Genomic DNA, 22,501 nt, shown 5'->3' with positions numbered 1-22,501 from the left:
TCAATTATATAGATATTTTATTTCTGTAAAGCGCAATTGATTTTTTAATACAATTCCTACTACCCTTTTGAAAATTTAAAATAGATCCATAAATAGCGAAAACCAAATATTAACATAATATTTAGAATTTATTTGGTAAAATTTTAAGATGATAACATCAATTTTTTTGGGAGAATAAAAATTCAACACGGGTTCATAAATTACAAGTAGAGGAGTAAGTTATTTTATAAAATTAAGAATCGATCCTTGTGGTTTCTCAATCCATTAATATTTTTTTGAATTGCTTATATGTATATGGTATTTTTCTGAAACATTGAGAAATATGTATGCATACGATGCTTCTTTACCTGTACTTTCAGAACCCACTCATGTATTAATAACTTTGCTAATTTTTCGAAGCTGTATTTGTTCCCTTGTAATTTAGGGGCGTGGGGCATTCTGTCTCCCTACATCAGTTGTGATGTTTTTCTTTATTCATCGTGATTCGCAAGGCGAATTTTAATTGCAAAATCCTTATTTTTCTATAAGATATTACCATGTGAATTCATGTTCTTAATTACTTGTTGTTCAAACAAAAATTATAATATGTATTGAATAAAAAAAGGGAAGCCGAAGATTAAGTACTACTTATGCCCGCCCAAATCTCAACTGTGATGAATTTTTCATTCGTTATCATACCGAGGGGCGGAGCGTAATTGCAAGATCCACATTTTCGACAAAAAATTACCATTTTCAACAGGTTTTAAGTTTCTTGTGAAAGGAAGACTAAGTACATCAACAAAAAAAAGCAAAATATAAGCCCCGCCCACCCGCCCTATCTCGATAGTGATGATTTTTTTATTCGTAGTAAGCTAGGTGGCGGAGATTAATTGCAAAATCCTTATTTTTGTACGAGAAATTACCATTCTACAGTAATCGTGTTGTTCAAAGAAACCTATAAGTAATGAATAAATAAGGAAGCCAAAGATTAAAACTTACTTATACCCGCCCCACTCTCGTTTGTGGTGAATTTTTCATTGGTTGTCAGACCGAGGGCGGAGCGTAATTGCAAGATCCACATTTTCGACAAAAATTTACCATTATCAATAGGTTGTAAGTTTCTTGTGAAAAAAGAAGACTACATATATCAAGAAAAAAACGACAAAATTTAAGCCCCGCCCACCCGCCCTATCTCCTTTGTGATGATTTTTTTTGTACGAGAAATTATCATGTGGAACATGTTCTTAAGTAATTGTGTTGTTCAAAGAAAACTATGTGTAATGAGTAAATAATGAACCCAAAGATTAAACCACACCTATACCCGCCCCAATCTCAATTGTGAATTTTTCATTCGTTGGCAGACCGAGTAGTCCAGTCAAATTAGCGATCAACCTCGGAATGAGAGATAATAAGCTGAATTTTCGTATATACCTTCATTTTAGCGTTCTAAAAGTTGTCTCAAAAGTCTCATAAAATCTCGTGTCTGCGTCGTAAGTTATTCAAGGTCAAAGGTGAAGAAAAACAGTTTTTTGCGATTATCTCGGTTTCTATTGCTCCAATAATGTTAACATTTATTATCGTAATTATAGAGCACAAAATTTGGAACAAATTTTATTTGAAACATTTTTTGATATACTCAATCGTTTTTGAGATAGAGGGCAGTGGGCGCGCAGCGCTCATCCATACGTACTGTAATGCAATCAACCGTGAATATATGTGAATACTACCTTGAATTTTGAAAATTTTGGATTATTTATCAGTTGATACATTGCATTTAATAACATTTACATATTTTCAATACATTCATTTAATGATACTTACCTACTTTGTGTAATTAAAAACTCTTTAAATGAAATATTTATTGTAGGTATATCTTAATTTATTGAAAGTAGATTTTAAGTAAAAAAATAACTAAGTACTTTATCTTTCAAATGTGTAAGTTTTTATATATTAGATAATATATTATACTTGTTGTATTATTATATATCTAAAAGTTATATTAATTTTTTCAAAGTAAAAATTTAAGGAAGTAAAACGAGTTCTGTACATTTCTTACGATTGAAATTGAATTGCAGTGAAAATCTAGAAATCTTTAATAATAATTTAAAGAACAAAAGTATTAATTTTCTTCTTATTCACCGTCATCTTCTGGACGTTCGGGAATTTCTGTTTCATCGTCATCATCTTCGGTGCCCTGAATCGTTGTTTCCAGACCTTCCAGTTATAATCATGATAGAAAAATAAGTATTTAAAACTTTACACATTTTAAAGATATAAATAAATTGAGATATACAATAAATATTTCATTAAATGCGTTTTTAATTACACAAAGTAGGTAAGTATTATTCAATGAATATGTTGAAAATATGTAAAATGTTTAAATACAATGTATTAATTGATAAATAATACAATTTTTTCAAAATTCAAGGTAGTATTCATAGATATTCACGGTTGATTGCATTATAGTACGTATGGATGAGCGCTGCGCGCTCACTGCCCTCTATCTCAAAAACGATTGAGCGCATGAAAAAATGTTTCAAATAAAATTCGTCCCAAATTTTGTGCTCTACAATTATGATAATAAATGTGAACATCACTGGAGCAATAGAAACCGAGATAATCGCAAAAAATTGTTTTTCTTCATCTTTGACCTTGAATAACTTATGACGCAGACACGAGATTTTATGAGACTTTTGACACAACTTTTAAAACGCCAAAATTAAGGTATATACAAAAATTCAGCTTATTATCTCTCATTCCGAGATTGATCCCTTTTTTATCCTAAAATGACTGGACTAGAGGGGCGGAGCGTAATTGCAAAATCCACATTTCCCCCAATTAATTTACCGTTTTGAATATATTTTAAGTTTCTTGTCGTGAAAAGAAGACCACGTATATTAAGAAAAAAAGGACAAGACCTAAGCCCCGCCCACCCGCCCAATCTCAATTGTGATGATATTTTTATTCCTCGTGAACCTGAGGGCGGTCCTTAATTGCAAAGTCTTTATTTTTTTACAAAAAATTTGCATGTGCAACATGTTCTTAAGTAATCGTCCCATTTATGTATTCAGTAAAAAAGGAAACTAAAGATTAAACTCCTCCTAAACCCGTCCCAATCTCAATTGTGAAAAATTTTTCATTCGTTGTCAGACCGTAGGGCGGAGCGTAATTGCAAAATTAATATTTCACCACAATTTACCATTTTGAACATATTTTATATTTATTTATTCAACGGGATACCCGTTATCATACAGATATAAAATAACCTGAGTAATAAAACATTTTCTAACATACAGAATAGAGCATATATTTTCTAACAAGTTTAGCTGCAAGCTAATAAGTTAGCAAATATCTTACTTTATACCTCAACTTCCCTTTGGTTGTATTAAACAATAGAAATTCGTCATGATTTACCAGCCGATTGACCTGTCTCATCATACGCAACAAAGGGTGATTATGTTTTAAGTTTCTCGTGAAAAGAAAACTATGTATATGAAGGAAAAACGACAAAATATAAGCCCCGCCCACCCACTCTATCTCCATTGTGATGATTTTTTTATTCGTATTAAGCTAGGGGGCGGAGCTTAATTGTAATTTTTATTTTTGTACTGAATTTTTCTTGCGTTGTCAAACCGAGGGATGAAACGTAATTGCAAAATCCAAATTTCCTCACAAAAATTTACCATTTTCAACATGTACATGACAACGTACTACGTATATTAAGAAAAAAAGAAGGCAAAATATAGGCCCCGCCCACCCACCCTATCCAAATTGTGATGATTTTTTTTTTATTCGTCGTGAGTCAGCGGGCGGAGCGTAATTGCAAAATCCTTATTTTTGTACAAGAAGTTACCGTGTGAAACATGTTCTTAACTAATCGTTTTGTTCCAACCTATACCCGCCTCGATCTCAATTGTGATTCGTTGTCACACCGAGAGGCGGGGCGTAATTGCAAAGTTTCGTTTGAAAAGAAGACTGCGTATATTAAAAAAAAAACTATTTGTTCAACTGTACTGAAGGAAGTTCTGCCAACATAACGTTCGACCAATTTTTTAGTAAACCTAATCGGTTTAGTAATTTTCTATAGATACATTGTAAAACTTGTACTTAAAAGACAACGTACCTAAGCCTAAAAACATGGATGAATTTGCTGCTAAAAGATTTAATCATTATACAATTTTGATTTTTTTTTTCCAAAATCTGAATGTCTAGGTAAAAAATAAAAGCCGATTCATAATGCATACATTTTGAGATCACGTCTTCACATTTTTGATTGGAATGAGTATACAAATTTAAATTGTGCTTGGCGTTTCGACAACCTACACGATAGTCTCAAAATATAAATCTACTGAGTCGTTTCGGAAATTATTTTTCAATTAGTTGTCGACAGACGGAAACGGGAGGTCTACTTTTTCGCCATCTAGAAGCAGCGAAACATTGAAAAAACGTAAAATTTGCTATTCGTAAAAAAGACCCGAATTCAGTTGATCATTTTTCCCACAGCGTTGTGACTGCAATTTTAAGAGAATCAAATAGAATAGCCGTTTTGTACTGCTCTCTTCTAAACTCGAGTCACGTACTTTGGAAAAATCGTCAAACTTTTAATGGTTTGTATGTATTACAATAGATTGTAAATTCTTTTTCGATTAGTCAAATTACAAATTTAAAATCCAATGAACTTTCAATACAATTGATTTAATGTGCAGTAAACAGGACCCACGAAAAACATTATAAATAACATTTCCAATACCACCTATTCTCGAGTGAAATTTTATTGATCTTCACGCTTAAATCAAGAATGATGTACAACAGTAATAATCACGTTCATCACCATCACACTCTAACTTTGACAATTTTATCTGGAGTAAGTGGCTAAAAACCTTTATTGCTCAACATGTTTTTCAGTGCATATTTTAGAACTAATCATTGTTCAAAAAGGTGTGGTGAAAATTTCCAAAACTTGGTGTGAAAAGAAAATATTGACAATTTTGTGCGTGGGAATCTTGCTATGAATTCATACCTTTAAAAATGTTTGTCTAATTGGATGAAGTGTAATGGTAATGGATAATGTTCAGCGTTATTGGAATTGGGTGAGGCATTAAGGGGGTACTGACTCTTACAACGTTTTCTAATTCCGCTGTCCCAAAGAAAAAACACGTCAACCAGAGGGCGGAGTTTATGTTTACTGTTTCTTGTCCTCTCGAATATATCAATACCTCTGTTCTTTTCGCACTATTACAGGCACCCATATTAAATTTACAAAGAACGATGCTAACATCAATAGTGAGAAACGAACTGGACTGAACTGCTCATAAATCAAAGTGAAGTGACAATTTTAGCACCCCGTTTTAGGTCACATTTCCGAAGAAGATGAGGTTTTTGCCGTAACTTATTAGACAAGTACTTGTTTTCTTGTTCGAGTATCTATGTAGTCACAAAATTTCAGTACGTACGGTTGTGTAGGAAATTAGTGATGTGATATGTGGTATCTGTCAGTCAACTCATCAATTCAAGTAATAATTTTATACACCTTTGGATTTATAATAAGGCACACTAGGCACTGGCCTAGGGCATCAAAGCTGGAGGGGCCCCAAAGCCTTTAGAAATGTATATTTAAAATAAAAAATTGCAACATTTTATTATCTTAGTACTCATTGCCAAATTTTTAATTGTTCGGGTAATTCTTTGTGGTAGGTCACCGCTGCCGACACAGGAAATCACATGTGCAAAGGCGGCCAGTTTGCGAGCAAATCAGTACGGAATACTGAACCTTATAGAACCCGTCTCCTTATTCTAACAAACGTTGGTTTGCCGTACAAACCGTGTGCAAAGTAGTTTCCGAAATTCCTGAGAATTTAAATAGGAGATCTAAACAGGTCATTTAAGAAACAATATATTTCAGCATCGTACAGTAGCAGATTTAGTAGCTTTCGGCGCTTCGCAATTTGTGCAGTAGCATTACAATTTGATTTTTATTTTAGTACCTTTGTACTGTAAATGTTATTGTTGTCAGTCATATTTAGAAAAGCTAAGTTTTCAGTTCTTGTAATTTTCATAAAAGTGAACCCCATTACATTTTTTATTGAAGAATTTTTTATGTTTAAAATAAAATTAAAATTCGTAAATTATTAATAAATTTAAAAAGGCCCTTTGACATTGCCACAAATTAAAAAAAAATGTCAAATTGCTGTTAATTTTTTTGAGAAAAAAAATCACACGATTGCGGAACCTACAGCTACTTACCGACCGGTAACTGTAGGAAAAATCTTTCTTTTTTTTTATTGTACTGGTGCGGTTGCAGTGAGGAGTAGGAAGGTCACTGTGACCCCGTCCAGGTTTTATTAGTAAAAAAAAGTAGTTTATTTCCAACAGGAAATATAAAAATTGGAACAATTAATTTTAAAGTGGCTGGTTAAAAATAAAAATAAAAATATATAAAAATTGGAGCTAAACTAGTACACTTAGTATATGAACAAATTATAACATATTACCAATGCAAATTTATGAGTCTTTTTGTAAAAAAAAAAAAACTGAGTGTGGTCAATTATTTAATTAGAAAATCTATGTCGTCTTCTGGGGTTCTCTTTTCCTCAAATCACGAATTGGCAGATTTTTGGGATGTTGAGGATAGAGTAGCTCAGGCAATAAACAATTGTAGTAAAATTGTTCAAGACGGTATTCCATTTTTTGTGACCAAAATACGTCGTCTCTGGAAATCTGTAAATGAAAGGTAAACATATTTTTTTGTTTTGATTATACTGATAGCCACTAGGTTCTATATATGATCGTAGCATAATATTTACCCTTTCAACTTCTATACCGAGAGGTGTCCATATTACAAAATGGCAAATGTCACGCCTCGTAATATGCAATTGGCCCTGAATCTGAAAATAGTAATCGGAAGATTTTTTTAGTTGTATTTTCCCATTATTTGAAGTGCAATATGCAAGCTTTTTTTGTAAAATTGCATCTATTGGTGTCGTCTGAGCCGCAGAGTAGGGGCATTTAATCTCTATGATGGCGTTATTGCCTATTAATCCATCTGGAGATGCGGCCAAAAATCCAAAATTAGCGTCTATAAACAACCCGCAAGGTTCAACAGTTACATCGTTCGCAATTTGAAACGCTTCTACGGCCATAGGCTCATGTGTTTTGCCCCAGTCTGTAGCGGTAGATCCCGAAAAGGTACTATACAACAGACTTTTCACGGTCGCTTGGCATGAAGTTGAATGCCTCATTTTACAAATTTTTCCAAAAACAGATGCTGTTAATCGCTTATATCTTTCTTCCACCCAAGTTCGATTGTTACTTTGACCAATAGTCTTCTGTTGCAACTCATTTATTTCCAGTGGTGTTTTTTGAAGAGCATCAAGAAAGGCCTTTTTTTCAATCTCATAGCTGTCTGGCAATATATTCGAAATGGCGGCAGCGTCAGGTCCATAATCAGCATCAGTTTCTGCGGGAAGTTTGATTTTCTTTTTATATTTTTCGGGAAAAAGTTGTCTTCTTGTGAGTTTGTTTTCATGAATTCTCTTCTTTTGAGCCATGTAAGATTTTACGAATTTACCAGGACTTCGCTTCGTTATGGATTTGTAGATCAAATGGGGATATTTGTAATGTCCTGTATTGAAACTGATTCCTGCCGCTTGACACCTTAATTGAAAAGAATCACGACCCGCCAAGTTAATTCTTTTTCCGCCTATAAATTTAGCAACTACAGAATTGTAACACTCTGCAGAGTTATTGTCCATATCTAGCAACAAACTATCTGCATGTTGAACAATTCTGTTTAGGACTATTCTAATGTCTTGCAATAAACCCGTGCGTGTCATGTCCGGAATGTAATTATTTGCACTGTCTTTGTCTGTAAATAACATAATTATTAAACAACAAAAATATCATTTGATTACTCCTGTATGTTTACCTTTACAAAAATATGTAGCACATTTAGAATGATCGCCAAATATGTGGTATATTGAATTAAGAATATCGGTGCGCAGACTGGCTACCTTTTCTTCATGACTACCACTTTCAGAACAGCGATATTTCACAGCGCTTTGAATGGCTGATCGAAATCTTCGGATGTTATTTTTTAATAAAAGACGCTGATCTGGAGTCACTATCTGCCTCGTAGAACTAACTCGTCTAGTAGTCAACTCTTTGAGGTGATTGCAGAAATTACGCAATAGATGATTTCTACACTCAATTTTATGAACCACTAGATTTTTGTATGGACGAGCATCAGCTAACTTTCTAGTAACACTACTATCACCGTCACCAACTAAATATGCGTATTTGACGCCATGCATTGCAACGCTTTGCCGAAATCCTTCTACTATTATTTCTGACTCCATAGATGTAGACGTCCCAGTCCAATTCTTAAAACAATTGTGTGTCTTTGGTTCCTGTGACAACGTCTTTGCCCGAGCACATATGAAGCAGTATTTATTTTTGATGCCCAAATAAAGAATTTTTTTGGTACGTTGACCAATGATAACTCCCTAATAAAAAATTGAAATGAAATGCTTCTTGTCTTTTGCGATGAATTATAGGTACTCACGACTCCTGAAGATGCGTTATAATTTGTCTTGTAGGAACGTTTACACCACGCTCCATCGGCAATGACAGTAATTTTTGGGATGCCATCGTTATCAATGTCACCAGCGTCTGTTGCTAGTTGCGCTTCTTCTTTCCCGGCCAATAACATTAAATCATGTGCTGTTTCATAAATATGAGAAGCCACATCACTTTGACAGTGAGAAAATGTCCGAAAAGACATACAGGGAATATCGCAAAAAGCAAGAAGTTCTTCTAACTGCGAATGGCCTCCTCCGGTTGAAATTGTTCCCAGTACTGTTGCCTTGTTTATATCCATATGATTTGGTTCAATTTTATCCGTGGAAACGATGGCAACTTCTTTACACATAGAACATTGCAGAGTAAATTTGCTGATTAGTCCTATTCGCAACTCTTTGACAATGCGTAAATGGCACGCACCGCATTTAAATAATTCGAGATGTTTGAAGCTTGTAATAGACTCGAAAATAAGTTTAATATCCACAATTCTTCTACCACTAATTTCGTAATCACTTGAAGGATTAGAAATATTTTCAATTTCAAGTTGACTGCTACGAATAACAAAATTTTTACAAATATGCAGATAATTTAATTTCGTAAATTTACCTGGAACTTGGTTCATCAAATTCTCCTGTTTCAGTTCGTTTATCACTAATTTTGTAATCACTTGACGGATTGCAAATGCTATCCACCTCTAGTTGATTGCTGCGAATAACCAAATTGTAACAAATGTGCATTGTTAATTTTTATTCCGTAACTTTACCTGCAACTTGGCTCAACAAATTCTCTTATTTCTGTTTGAATGCGTTTATCATTTATTTCGTAATCATTTGACGGATTACAAATGCTATCCACCTCTAGTTGATTGCTGTGAATTAACAATCTTAACAAATGTGCATTGTTAATTTTATTCCATAATTTTACCTGCAACGTGGCTCAATAAATTCTCTTACTTCTGTTTGAATGAATTCACTTTCAGAACACTTTTTTTTAGATATGCGTTTTCGGCTTTTACGCCGTACGCTTAGCCGCGGATTTTTTTTCAAATTTCGGTCACCTCTCGCCATGCTGTCTGTACCTACTACACTGCAGTTGCACGTTTTCTGGTCTGCAATCTGCATCGACCATAATAATTTCCAGATGTTTTTCTTGGGTTTTTTCAGTTTAGGGAAACATTTGACCAGTCAAGTTATACACACAACAAAAGGCAGCTAAGAGCTGCCGACACTATTGGGGAGATGCAGTGGTTCTGTTTCAAATAACTCCCTCTACACGCCAACCCGTTGGCAGCAACTCGAGCTGCTGATACCAAATCGTATTGTGCAGATGTCTAGAATTTTGCAAAATACAAGCGCATTGTTAACTTTTTACAAATTTTTATTAACCAGAACTGCAATTCATGAATGACACTACACGGCCAGCTATACTTATATTTAATCGCTGAATGCTGTTAATCTATATTTACGTTGAAACATTACAATAAAAACGCTTATTTTATACCGACTTATTTCAACTGATTTTTAGAATTATAAGCATTCATGAAGCTAGCCGTGTAGATAAATCCTTTCTACAGGTACAATCCAAATTTTGTTAAATTCCAATGAAAATTCGACTCGCTGTTTGCAAAATTCTAGACCCATGTAAGTATGCTTTTACGAAGTGAGTCAGTACCCCCTTAAAAGACTTCTCGTTTTTCATCTAGCTAATACACTACGATGATTCATTTCATTTGGAGGCAAATAACCTAACATTAACAGTCTGTTAGTAATGTAAACTTTCGACGTGAAATCCCGGAAAATGCAGTCTAATGGAAACGATGCGGGGAATATTATTTATCCTTGAAAAACTTCAAACGACAAGCGTTTCGGCTTACCTTTTCTCTTTTTGACAGACGTTAAATATAGTTTGCAGGATGATTATAGTGATTATATAGGTGTAAAAGAAATGTAGGTAATAGATTTTGAACACATTATACATAGCCAAATACAGAAGTGTATTTCTTCCAACACTCACGAAATTATGCACGACTAACTTATTATACGTTGTTTCGACGCAAACGTGCTGAAGAAAATTTAACTCTAATTGAAAGCAAAACATTCTCCGTGCAGTTGCACAGCATTTCATCCGAACCCGAACTCCCAAATAAATCTCGTCTCTTGCATTTCATACTTAATTGTCAATTAGCACACTGCTTTACCTACTTTATTATTAACGTTTCGCCGTTTTCGTCGTAACCGCAAAGCGTAAACGTGCTCCTGCCAAACACCACCGCCACTGTCTGCACCGGAGATCGCTGCCATTCAAAGTGACACAAACACAGTCACGCGCGCGCCCTTCTAAAGCCATCTTCACGCCAATTAATCGCAGAAATGGTATCAAAGCGACGACGCAAACTAAATCGTTATCGATTCGATAATAAGTTGAAGCAGAAGCAGCCAGAGGCGGCACTAACTTGCGGTCAATATCTAGCTTGTTTAAGCATTAGCACTACGTGTAACGTAATAACTGGAGGTATTACGCTAATGTTACGGCGATGATTACATACGTGATCGTGGTAATATTCGCTCGGTGCATTATGGGGAGAAATGCGCTGGGAAAAACGGGACGTGACGCCGAGGAAGACGGCGTGTGCACGAGGTGCAGCGAAAACGCCATGTGTCATTGTTTTGCTCAATATTAACATACCTTCCGAGCGTATTGCAATAGAGTCCAAATTTTCTCGACGTTTCATAGATTGTAGAAAGTGAAACAGTAGGTCGCCCATTTTCGTCTGCGAAAAGAATTTCGTCGTATTTACTTTTTTTATCGTCCTGTGTCTTTGGTCAAAACCAAAACTGCTTCAAATCCTGATGATTCCCCGTTTTGGATTCAAATTTTATTCATTGTTTGTAGATTACTTCTTTCTTCTGTCTGGTTTTCGACTCGTTCTTCCCTAATCTAACCATTTTCCTTAGTGTATTCTTAGTCTACGTGTAACTAAATAATAATTCTTCCTTTTGGCCTTTTGTCTGTTTGCTTCTTCCGTTTTTTTCAAATTTGCATTTACTATATTATATAGGTATTATGGATACTAGCAAATATTATTTCGGTTTTATAAAATCAGACACTCCTTCACATGTGGTTTATGAATCCGTTTTCACCTTGGACATCCAAATTTTTGGAGAAAAAATGAAAATTAAATTTTTCAATGTAACTTTGAAAATGCAAAACCGAATGCTCTGAAATCTTACAAACATTTTAAGGTTACAAAAAGTATGATTTATCATTAATCAAAATTTGTTCGATTATATTTATATTTGTTCGAAGTGTAAACATAAACAGTCGAAGTAAAGCATGTACTGAGAATTGGAGAATATTTAACATTTTTTCGCATTGCTTATCTGCTTTAAATACATATATGTACTTCATTTTGTTCACACATCTGCGGAACGCGGGGTGTTATTACTCCAATAGTTTTTACTTTATAGAGGTTATCACAAAACGAAATTACAAACTCAAATTTTATAATGTTTTAAAGAACCTGCCTAGGGCGAAAGAATTTTGTCAAAATAACTTTCGCAAAAAAAATTTAAGATTTTCTGTATCTGATAAGATAAGACTGAATTTGGTAAATGACACCTTCTGAGAAAATAAAGCGCGGGTGGGTGGGGTTAGTACTTAAGACGAATATATATTTAACCCCGCCCACCCACCCCACCTTTATTTCACTGATTCATTTTATCTTCTCAGAACGAAAAGTGCATTTTCTACTGAACACAAATAAAATTAGGAATAGGGCGGGTGGACGAGGCTAGCCTTGCTAAGATAAGATTGATTTTGGCAAATGACATACTCTCTAAGAAAATAGTGGGCGGGTGGGAGGGCTAGTATCTGATAAGATAAGACTGAATTTGGCAAATGACACCTTCTGAGAAGATAAAGGGCGAATGGGCGGGGCTAGTACTTACGCCGAATTTATAATTGACCCCATCCACCCACCCACCCCACCTCTATTACATTGTTTCATTTTATCTGGTCAGAATGAAAAGGTCATTTTATACTGAACAGCTAAGATAAGACTGATTTTGGCAACTCTCTAAAACATAATGGGCGGGTGGGGCTGGCTAGTACCTAATAAGACAAGACTGATTTTGGCAAATCACACCTTCTGGGATATAAGAGAGGGCGGGTGGGCGGTGCTAATACTTAAAAAGATTAGACTGAACAATAGTAGTAGTTACTAGAATGAAGTAGGCGGACGGGGCTACTGCTTGCTCATATGTCCGTAGGAAAAAGCTAAACTCCGCCCCCTCCACCTTCTTTCTCCATTTCATTGACTTATTTTGTTTACTGTAAAATGGGAATTAAATTCTATTTTGACAAGAGGAGACGCGATAAAATTGATTTTAAATACAGTCTGAATGGATCGGAACTTGAAAAAGTTCAATTTTTTTAAGACCTTGTATCAACTTCTTCAGAAATTGATAGATTTTTGATAAGAATATAAAACTTTCCCGAAACTAAAGTGTGAAGACTCAGAAGCCCAACTGTCATGTTTTTTAAGAAGGTGAACCTTTTTTCTCTCTTACACTCTTACACTTTCACAAAATCAAGTTTTATCATTTTTCAAAGGAACAGGATTAGGATTTAGTCCCAGGAATGAGGGATTTTTTTTAAAGAACGTGAAACCATGAGCTTGAGGACTGAGCTTAATTGCAAAATCTTCACTTTCCTACAACAAATTACCCTGTGAAACATATTCGTAAGTAATCGTGATCGATCGCCAAAGATTAAGCCCCACCTATACTCTCTCCAGTCTCGATTGTGGTGAAGTTTTCATTCGTTGTCAGACCGAGAGGCGGAGCCTAATTGCAAAATCCATATTCTCCCACAAAAATTTTCCATTTTGAATAGGTTTTAAATTTCTTATTACGAAAAGAAAACTATGTATATATACAGAAAAAAAGGGCAAAATATAAGCCCCACCCACCCGCCCTGTCTCAATTGTGATGATTTTTTTCATTCGAGGTTAGCTTGAGGGCGGAGCTTAATTGCAAAATCCTTATTTTTCTACAAGAAATTACCCTGTGAAATATATTCTCAAATAATCGTGTTATTCAAAGAAAACTGTGTGCATTAAGTAAAAGAGAAAGCTAAAGATAAAGCCCCGCCTATACTGACTGACCCCAACTTCAGTTAATGGTGAATTTTTCATTGGTTATTAGACCGAAGGGCGGAGCGTAATGGCAAAATCCATATTTTCCCACAAAAAATTTCCATTTTGAATCGGTTTTAAATTTCTTGTTACGAAAAGAAAACTATGTATATATTCAAAAAAAAAAAGGGCAAAATATAAGCCGCACCCACCCGCCCTGTCTCAATTCTGATGATTTTTTTTATTCGACGTGAGCTTGAGAGCTTCTTAAGTAATCGTGATCGATCGCCAAAGATTAAGCCCCACCTATACTCGCTCCAGTCTCGATTGTGGTGAAGTTTTCATTCGTTGTCAGACCGAAAGGCGGAGCTTAATTGCAAAATCCATGTTTTCCCACAAAAATTTTCCATTTTGAATAGGTTTTAAATTTCTTGTTACGAAAAGAAAACTATGTATATATTCAGAAAAAAAGGGCAAAATATAAGCCCCACCCACCCGCCATGTCTCTATTTTTTTTCATTCGAGGTCAGCTTGAGGGCGGAGCTTAATTGCAAAATCCTTATTTTTCTACAAGAAATTACCCTGTGAAATATGTTCTCAAATAATCGTGTTATTCAAAGAAAACTGTGTGTATTAAGTAAAAGAGAAAGCTAAAGATAAAGCCCCACCTATACTGACCCCAGCTTCAATTATGGTGAATTTTTCATTGGTTATTAGACTGAAGGGCGAAGCGTAATTGCAAAATCCATATTTTCCCACAAAAATTTTCCATTTAGAAGATGTTTTAAGTTTCTTGTTATGAAAAAACTACATCTATGAAGAAAAGAAAAGGCAAAATATAAGCCCCGCCCACCCGCCCTATCTCAATTGTAATATTTTTTTACCATGTGAACTAAGGGCGGAGCTTAATTGCAACCATATTTTCCCACAAACATTTTCCATTTTGAATGTGTTTTAAGTTTCTTGTTACGAAAAGGAAACTAGATATATTAAGAAATAAAGGGAAAAATATAAGCCCCACCCACCCGCCCTATCTCAATTTCGATTTTTTTTTTCTTGTTAGCTTGAGGGAGGAGCTTAATTGCAAAATCTTTACTTTTCTACAGGAAATTACCCTGTGAAACATATTCTTAGGTAATAGTGTTGTTCAAAGAAAACCACATGTGTTTAATAAAAAAGAAAGCCAAAGATTAAGCTCCACCAACTCGATTGAGGTGAAGTTTTCATTCGTTGTCAGGCCGAGAGGCGGAGCCTAATTGCAAAATCCATATTTTTCCACAAAAATTTTCCATTTTGAATATGTTTTAAGTTTCTTGTTACGAAAAGAAAACTATATATTAAGAAATAAAGGGCAAAATATCATCCACCCTATCTCAATTGTAATGTTTTTTTTTATTCGTCCTGAGCTTGAGGGTGGAGCTTAATTGCAAAATCCCTATTTTTCTACAAAAAATCACCATGTAAAACATACTCTTAAATAATCGTGTTATTCAAAGAAAACTTTATGTATTAAGTAAAAAATAAAGCCCCACCTATACTTCAATTATGGTGAATTTTTCATTGGTTGTCAGAAGGGCGGAGCGTAATTGGAAAATCCATATTTCCCCACAAAAATTTACCGTTTTGAAAATATTTTAAGTTTCTTTTTATGAAAACTATGATATCAAAAAAAAGGGCAAAATATAAACCCCGCCCACCCGCCCTGTCTCAATTGTGTTGATTTTTTTTATTCGTCGTGAGGTTGAGGGCGGAGCTTAGTTTCAAAATCTATATTTGCCCACAAAAATTTACCCTTTTGAACGTTTTAAATTTCTTGCGAAAAGAAGACTCCGCATATTAAGAAAAAAAAAAGGGCATAATCAAATTTTATGATTTTTCAAAGAAGTAGGATTTAGCCTATAGACGAATTTTTTCAGTAACTATTGCCACTAAACCTTAGAACATTTTTGCTGATAGAACAAAGCTTTGCATTAAAAATTCTTTTCTCCTTGCCACTGAAGCGTCCGCGTAATTAGTGCCCGTTACGATCTCCTCCGACGCGAAACGAGCGTTCGTCGAGCATCCACCCTCGTCATTATTTCGGTGCTTCCCCCTCGCGAAATTACGTCCATCGAACTAACAACAAGAAGAAACGTTTCGTCGCCGTTAAACGCTCCGATCACGAATCGTCGCCTCGTAACGAGGACACATTAAAATAATTGCCGAAGCTGTACCGCAATACTCCCGCTGCGCCATTGTTTCGGAAACAAAAGAAATCCGCCGAGAGAAGACGTTTAGATACCGGCGACGGAAACGGATGACGCGACACCTGTGGATCGAACGTCGAGAATGGTGTCGCTTTATTGTCGTCGGCTCGCGCCATCTCCCGATCGAACTGCTCGTTTTTTTGTTTATTTGAAATGTTGCGGCGATTGTTCGGTGGGAGATTAGGGAGGAAATGGCGAGGAGAGGCGTAAATTCGAATGGGTGGAAGATAATGGGGGTTGTAATGAAAAAATCGATGTTATGAGCGATCGGGGGAGGGGAGGAGGGGTGCGTTTTGGAACAAATGTGAATGCGGGTGGTGAATTGGACGTTGGATGCTCGCTTGTGTCAAAATGTTGCGGTTTAACGCAAAATATTCTTGACATTATTAGTTGTTCTCCATCGTAGGTAATTTACAACTGAAACTTGGTGTTGTAGTGGTTTATCGTATCTCCAGTCAGGTCAGATAAGCTCAGGTCATAATCTAATGTCTTATTTACTCGTAAGGTGCCAAAATGTGTGCAGACAAGTTTCACTGTGTACAAACTTTGATTCATGTAACTGCACCTGTGGAGCTGTGGAGCATCCGGACAAGTTTAGTTTTAGTCAATTTTATTTAAATTTATGCTCCATCTTTTCTACCATCACTCAGCAGTTTGTTATTCCCCAAGATGTGTAAATGTTTTCATTTGCTCCAATTCTATATCGTCTTTGATAATAATCCTAGTTTTTCTCTCATACTACATTTATTTTCATGTTTCTTTTTTCTTACGCCTCGTTCCACAAAGAAGTTTTGATTACAAATCGTTTTCATTCGTTTCACAACTTTCAGTGCTTTGTTATTCAAACTCTTCGTTTTCTGTTTTGACGAAGTTTATCGTTGTTTTGAAATTGCTTGGATGTTCTTTTTTTCTTATTCACTTCCCTTTGTCTTTTTCCGTTTCCTGATACCACTTTGTGTTTCAGCAAGTTATATCTCGAGTATTGTTTTTACATTTTTATCTAAGATTAATTCATAAAGTTTCTGAACGATGCTAAACGAGGTAATTCTTCTATAATTTTTTAGTTAACTGACATTGTATTATTTTTCTTTTTAATTATTGTCTGTAAATATTGTAAACCATTTATTTATTATTTATGTATTTATAATTATCACGGTCCTTTTTACTTCCTGAGCATATCCTAAGGAAGTATCGTAATGGAATTCATCAGGTGACTAGCGTCTTTCATGTTTTCTCGAGGTTTCATGACCCATAGAACACAAAAAAAACTGGTCCCCATTACCATATTAATGCATATTTAATGAACACAATAACTTACTTAATAACGTTGGTCGCCTACTTTGTTTGGAGAAGCAGCTTGATACATGCTTAATCGTTGCATTCTTTCGATGTATAAACATAATTAATGGAAGTTGTATTGATAATATAATTTTTCCGTTCTGCTTTAAATATATTTGACATAGTTGGTGCCTGTGCGCGCTGCGAAAACTCTTACCTTTGCGCAGCGTTTTTTTTCATCTAGAAATTCAGTCTCTTTTTCGAGTTCTTCATCTTTTTCTTCTTCTATATCTTTACATTTTATTATTAACACTTCTTCGAAGTATGTCTTCCACCTATTCTTTATATCTTAACCAGAATTCTACCCTTATTGTTTTTAATTCCTTTGCGTATGATAATCGAGTCCATTGAACGACTGGCTACTTTTATGTTTTCGCGATGTTTCATGGCCCCTAGTGTACCAAGAAGTAGGACGCCCGTTTCCGTCTGTCGTCTGTCCGTACCTCTACAGTCTGTCCGAATTTTTATTAAACAAATAATCTCCGACATTACTGGGCCGAGTGTTCTCGAATTTTATATATGTATTAGGCATGGTAAAACCCGAACCAAAATTTGGCCAATGATCTCCGCCATTAATATGGTGACGTATCTCCAAAATTTACATTTGTGAACATTATTTAAAATTTATAAAATGAAATACTCCTGCACATCTTGTTTATAAATCCGTGTTGAGTTTTTACACTAGACATCCAAAATTTTTTGAAAAAGTCAAAATTATATACGAAGATTTTCCCATTTAACTTCAAAACCGTATACATTTGCCAAAATCAGTCTTACCGCTATCAGCTATTAACCCCGCCCATCTCGCCTCATCTCATTCTAACGACTAATTTTATTTCTGTTCACTACAAGATCATTAATTTCATTCAGATCGGATAAAATCAGTCACTGAAAAGGAGGTAGGATGGGTGGGCGGGCTAGTTATATTGATATGTCGAGTGGGAGTTGAAACTAATAAAATCTAGGATGTGAAAAAAGTAAAAAAAAAACTCTAATAGTATTTTTTTATTATCATACTATTTGCTATAAAATTTGCTCGAAAATGTCAAAAGTCCTAACGTCAGGCTTATCTCGCCCTTTATTTTTAGAAGGAGTAGGTCATTTGCTAAAATAAGTATTATCTTGGCAAATACTAGCCCCGCCCACCCGCCCTTTATTTTCTTAAGAAGTAGGTAATTTCCAAACTCAATCTTATCTTAACAGGTAGTAGCCATGCTTACTCGCCTTTTATTTTCTTAGGGACTAGGTCATTTGCCAAAATCAGTTTTATCTTAAGATAAGACGGATTTTGGCCAATGAGATCCCTCTGAGAAAATAGAGGTAGGTGGTGGTCGGGATTAGTACCTGCTAAGATAAAACTGATTTTCGCAAATGACATATCCTGTAAGAAAAAAGAGGGTGGGTGGGTGGGGCTAGTACCTGCCAAGATAAGACTGATTTTCGCAAATGACATATCCTGTCAGAAAAAGGAGGGTGGGTGAACGGGGCTAGCACCTGCTAAGATAAGACTGATTTTCACAAATGGCATATTCTGTAAGAAAAGAGAGGGTGGGTGGGCGGGGCTAGTGCCTGCTAAGAAAGATTGATTTTGGCAAATGAGGTCCCTCTAAGAAAATAGAATAACAGAATAGAATAAAATACTTGCCAAGATAAGACTTATTTTGTCAAATGAAATACCCTCTACCCTCTATTTTCTTGGAAGGTATGCCATTTTGCCCAATTCAGTCTTATCTTCGCAATATTAGCCCCGCCCACCCACACTATATTTTCTTGGAAGGTATGTCATCTGCCAAAATCTGTCTTACCTTAGCAGGTACTAGCCCCGCCCACCTCGTCTCGTCTCATTCTAACGACTAATTTTATTTCTGTTCAGTATAAGATCATTAATTTCATTCAGATTGGATAAAATCAATCACTGAAAAGGAGGCAGGGTGGGTGGGTGGGCTAATTATGTTCGTATGTCGAGTGGAAGTTGAAACTAATAATAAATTTTCGAAAATAGCTGAAAAATGGTCGAAAATGTCAAAAGTCGTAACATCAGGCTTATCTTGACAAGTACTAGCTCCGCCCACCCGCCCTTTATTTTCATAGACAGTAGGTCATTTGCTAAAATCAGTCTTATCTTGGCAAATACTAGCCCCGCCCACCCGCCTTTATTTTCTTAGAAAGTAGGTAATTTCCAAAATCAATCTTATCGTAACAGGTAGTAGCCATGCTCACTCGCCTTTTATTTTCTTAGGGAATAGGTCATTTGATAATGTCAGTTTTATCTTAGCAAGCATTAGCCCCGCCCACGCACCCTTTATTTTCTTAGAGAGTATGTCATTTGCCAAAATCAGTTTTATCTTAAGACAAGACGGATTTTGGCTAATGAGATCCCTCTTAGAAAATAGAGGTAGGTGGGCGGGATTAGTACCTACTAAGATAAAACTGATTTTCGCAAATGACATATCCTGTAAGAAAAAGGAGGGTGGGTGGGCGTGGCTAGTACCTGCTAAGATAAGACTAATTTTCACAAATGACATATTCTGTAAGTCAAGAGAGGGTGGGTGGGCGGGGCTAGTACCTGCTAAGAAAGACTGATTTTGGCAAATGCGATCCCTCAAGAAAATAGAATAACAGAATAGAATAAAATACTTGCCAAGATAAGACTTACTTTCTCAAATGAAATACCCTCTACCCTCTCTTTTCTTAGAAGGTATGTCATTTGGCCAAATTCAGTCTTATCTTTGCAAGTATTAGCCCCGCCCACCCACCCTATAGTTTCTTGGAAGGTATGTCATCTGCCAACATCTGTCTTACCTTAGCAGGTACTAGTCCCACCCACCTCGCCTCTTCTCTTTCTAAGGACTACTTTTATTTCTGTTCAGTATAAAATCATTCATTTCATTCAGATCGGATAAAATCAGTCACTGAAAAGGAGGTAGGGTGGGTGGGCGGGCCTAATTATGTTCTTATGTCGAGTGGGAGTGGCAGTAGAAACTAATAATAGAATCTAGGATGTGAAAAAAGTTAAAAAAAACCGCTAATCGTATTTTATTTATTATGCTATTTGCTATAAAATGTATTTCTTATTTCATGCACCTGACCAGACTCTGAATAATTTAAATACGTAGTTGAAAAATGGTTGAAAATATGAAAAATGCCAAAATCAGTCTTATCTTGGCAAGTGCTAACCCCGCCCACCCACCCTTTACTTTCTTAGGGACTATGTCATTTCCCAAAATCAGTCTTATCTTATCAAAGACTAACCCCGCCCGCCCGCCCTCTATTTTCTTAGAAGGTATGCCATTTCGCCAAATTCAGTTTTATCTTAGCAAGTATTAGCTCCGCCCACCCGCCCTAGATTTTCTTGGAAGGTATGTCATCTGCCAATATCAGTCCTATCTTAGCAAGTCTTAGCCCCGGCCACCCTCCCTTTATTTTCTTAGAGGATATGCCATTTGGCAAAATCAGTCTTATCTTGGCAAGTATTAGCCCGTCCATTCGCCTTTTATTTTCCTAAAATTGCCAAAATCAGTCTTATCTTGGCACGTATTAGCCCTGCCCACCCGCCCTATATTTTCTTGGAAGGTATGTCATCTGCCAAAATCAGTCTTATTTTAGCAAGTACCTGGAAACAATTTAAGATTATCGTAAACATGGGATCTCGTTGATCAAAATTTTTTCGTATATGCTCTCCCAAAAATTGATGACTTTATTTTACAATTTTTGCCAAATTCTTTAAATTTTATAGGCTTTACTCCTGCATGTGTGATTTAGGAATCTGTGACGAATTTTTATCCCAGACATTCAGATTTTTGAAAAAAAACCAAATGCATGTTTTAGGGTTATAGGAAGCATGATAAATCATTAAACAAAATTTATTCGTTTGTGGCCTCTCCAAAAAATTATAACACCACCTTACAATTCTTCCAAATAAATGTTCTTGAATTTACATAAAATAACATGCACCTGTATGTGTAATCTATGTATCCGTCTTGATTTTTTACCCTAATTCTCCAGAGTTTTGTGAAAAAAAGTCAAAACTACCTCTTACAATACTTTCTCTGGGGGAGAAAAACTGGTTAATTTATTAATTAGTCCTCTCCTGTGCTTTGAAGAGACAATTAAATTTCTTTTTCTTTTAACCACTGTTTGTAAATTGAACGTGCTACCAGTCGAATTTTTTCAAACTATAACATAAACAGTTGAAGTTAAAGACGTACTGAGAAATTGAGAACTTTTTTCCCGTTGGCTATATTTCATATTGTCCACAGTCAGGGAAGTTTTGTCCAAATACCCTTCGACCAATCACTCATTTCATTTTTATTTTGTTTTTGGGGTTCCTCAAACTTCTTTTACCGTGTTTAGAATTATATTTTTCAATTTTTTCCGTAGCTCATCTGCTGTTTGTGGTCCCACTAATAAATCCTTTCCGTGATTTTACCTTGATCTTCATATATAATTTTTATTTTTATCTCTCGATGTAAAAAGAGGGGTGTTATAACTTCGAAGCCTTCGTCTGTCTATAGCATCGTAGCTCCCAAACGGATGAACCGATTTGAATGCTTTTTTTTGCGTCGACCGTCGCGGCGAATCTCAACCAATTTCAAACTTTCTAAGGGTTCATTGTTTTTGTGGCGAGAGTTTCTAGATCTCGTTTATTCATTTTTTATTGATAATATGGATGGTAATCGATTTTTCACCTCTACTTTGGACCTCTCTAGTGTGTTTCTAAATTGTAAATGGTACAAGACAAGAAATTCCGTGGTAGGTAATTTACAACTGTGAGTTTTGCTCAAGGGTCGTTATAGTAATTTACCGATATCGCAGTTGTTTATCGGTTACAAATATAGTAATTCACGTTTTCTAACCTGTCAGGACTAATCGTAACTCATTTTAACCTGTAACTGCTTTTATAATAGACTTTGTTCGCAATACTGTTACGTTGTACGGTGCAACAATAATATTTAATATCAATTATGCCAATCTATTGTTCCAAACTAACGACAGTCGCCCATCTAAGTAATGATACGAAGTTCATTACCAGGACTTTGTGATTACGTATGATGCCCCACTGCACTGCCAGACATTTTTAGTGCATCGCACAACACCAAATTAATCACTCATGTCATAATTTCAACGTCATCGTGATTCTTTTTATTTCGTAACTACCTTTTAGGTGTGCAGGTGTGTATGAGCGCTTTATGGCAGCTTTGGCTTTCCTGTTCGCCTTTGTTCTTGC

At 35.5% G+C, this 22,501-nt stretch overlaps 2 protein-coding genes across 11 annotated transcripts in view; one reads left to right on the top strand and one right to left on the bottom strand.

Moving 5' to 3' along the window:
• The window catches only part of LOC135140617 (polypyrimidine tract-binding protein 2), a 231,331-nt gene that overhangs the window by 197,602 nt on the left and 11,228 nt on the right, over positions 1-22,501 (top strand). The gene's annotated exons all lie outside the window — the stretch shown is intronic.
• LOC135134926 (uncharacterized) lies at positions 6,052-8,138 on the bottom strand. Its single transcript, XM_064063828.1, has 2 exons — positions 6,783-8,138; positions 6,052-6,696 (listed from the first exon to the last, which is right to left on the bottom strand). Exons 1-2 carry the CDS (start codon positions 7,854-7,856, stop codon positions 6,541-6,543), a joined length of 1,230 nt encoding a protein of 409 aa, XP_063919898.1. The 5' UTR covers positions 7,857-8,138; the 3' UTR covers positions 6,052-6,540.

The sequence above is a fragment of the Zophobas morio genome, unplaced genomic scaffold (genome assembly GCF_036711695.1).
Source record: "Zophobas morio isolate AGI-343-1 ecotype UQ-CSIRO unplaced genomic scaffold, CSIRO_AGI_Zmor_V1 ptg000004l, whole genome shotgun sequence".
In the NCBI taxonomy this organism is placed as follows: domain Eukaryota; kingdom Metazoa; phylum Arthropoda; class Insecta; order Coleoptera; family Tenebrionidae; genus Zophobas; species Zophobas morio.
This window is presented reverse-complemented; position numbering and strand designations above follow the sequence as displayed.

Excerpts from the sequence above, each read along its gene's own strand:
- LOC135134926 (XM_064063828.1), bottom strand. The coding sequence starts at position 7,856 with ATGTTATTTACAGACAAAGACAGTGCAAATAATTACATTCCGGACATG. Across the intron at positions 6,697-6,782 it reads TCGGTATAGAAGTTGAAAGG|ATTTCCAGAGACGACGTATT; the intron begins GTAAATATTATG and ends TTTCATTTACAG.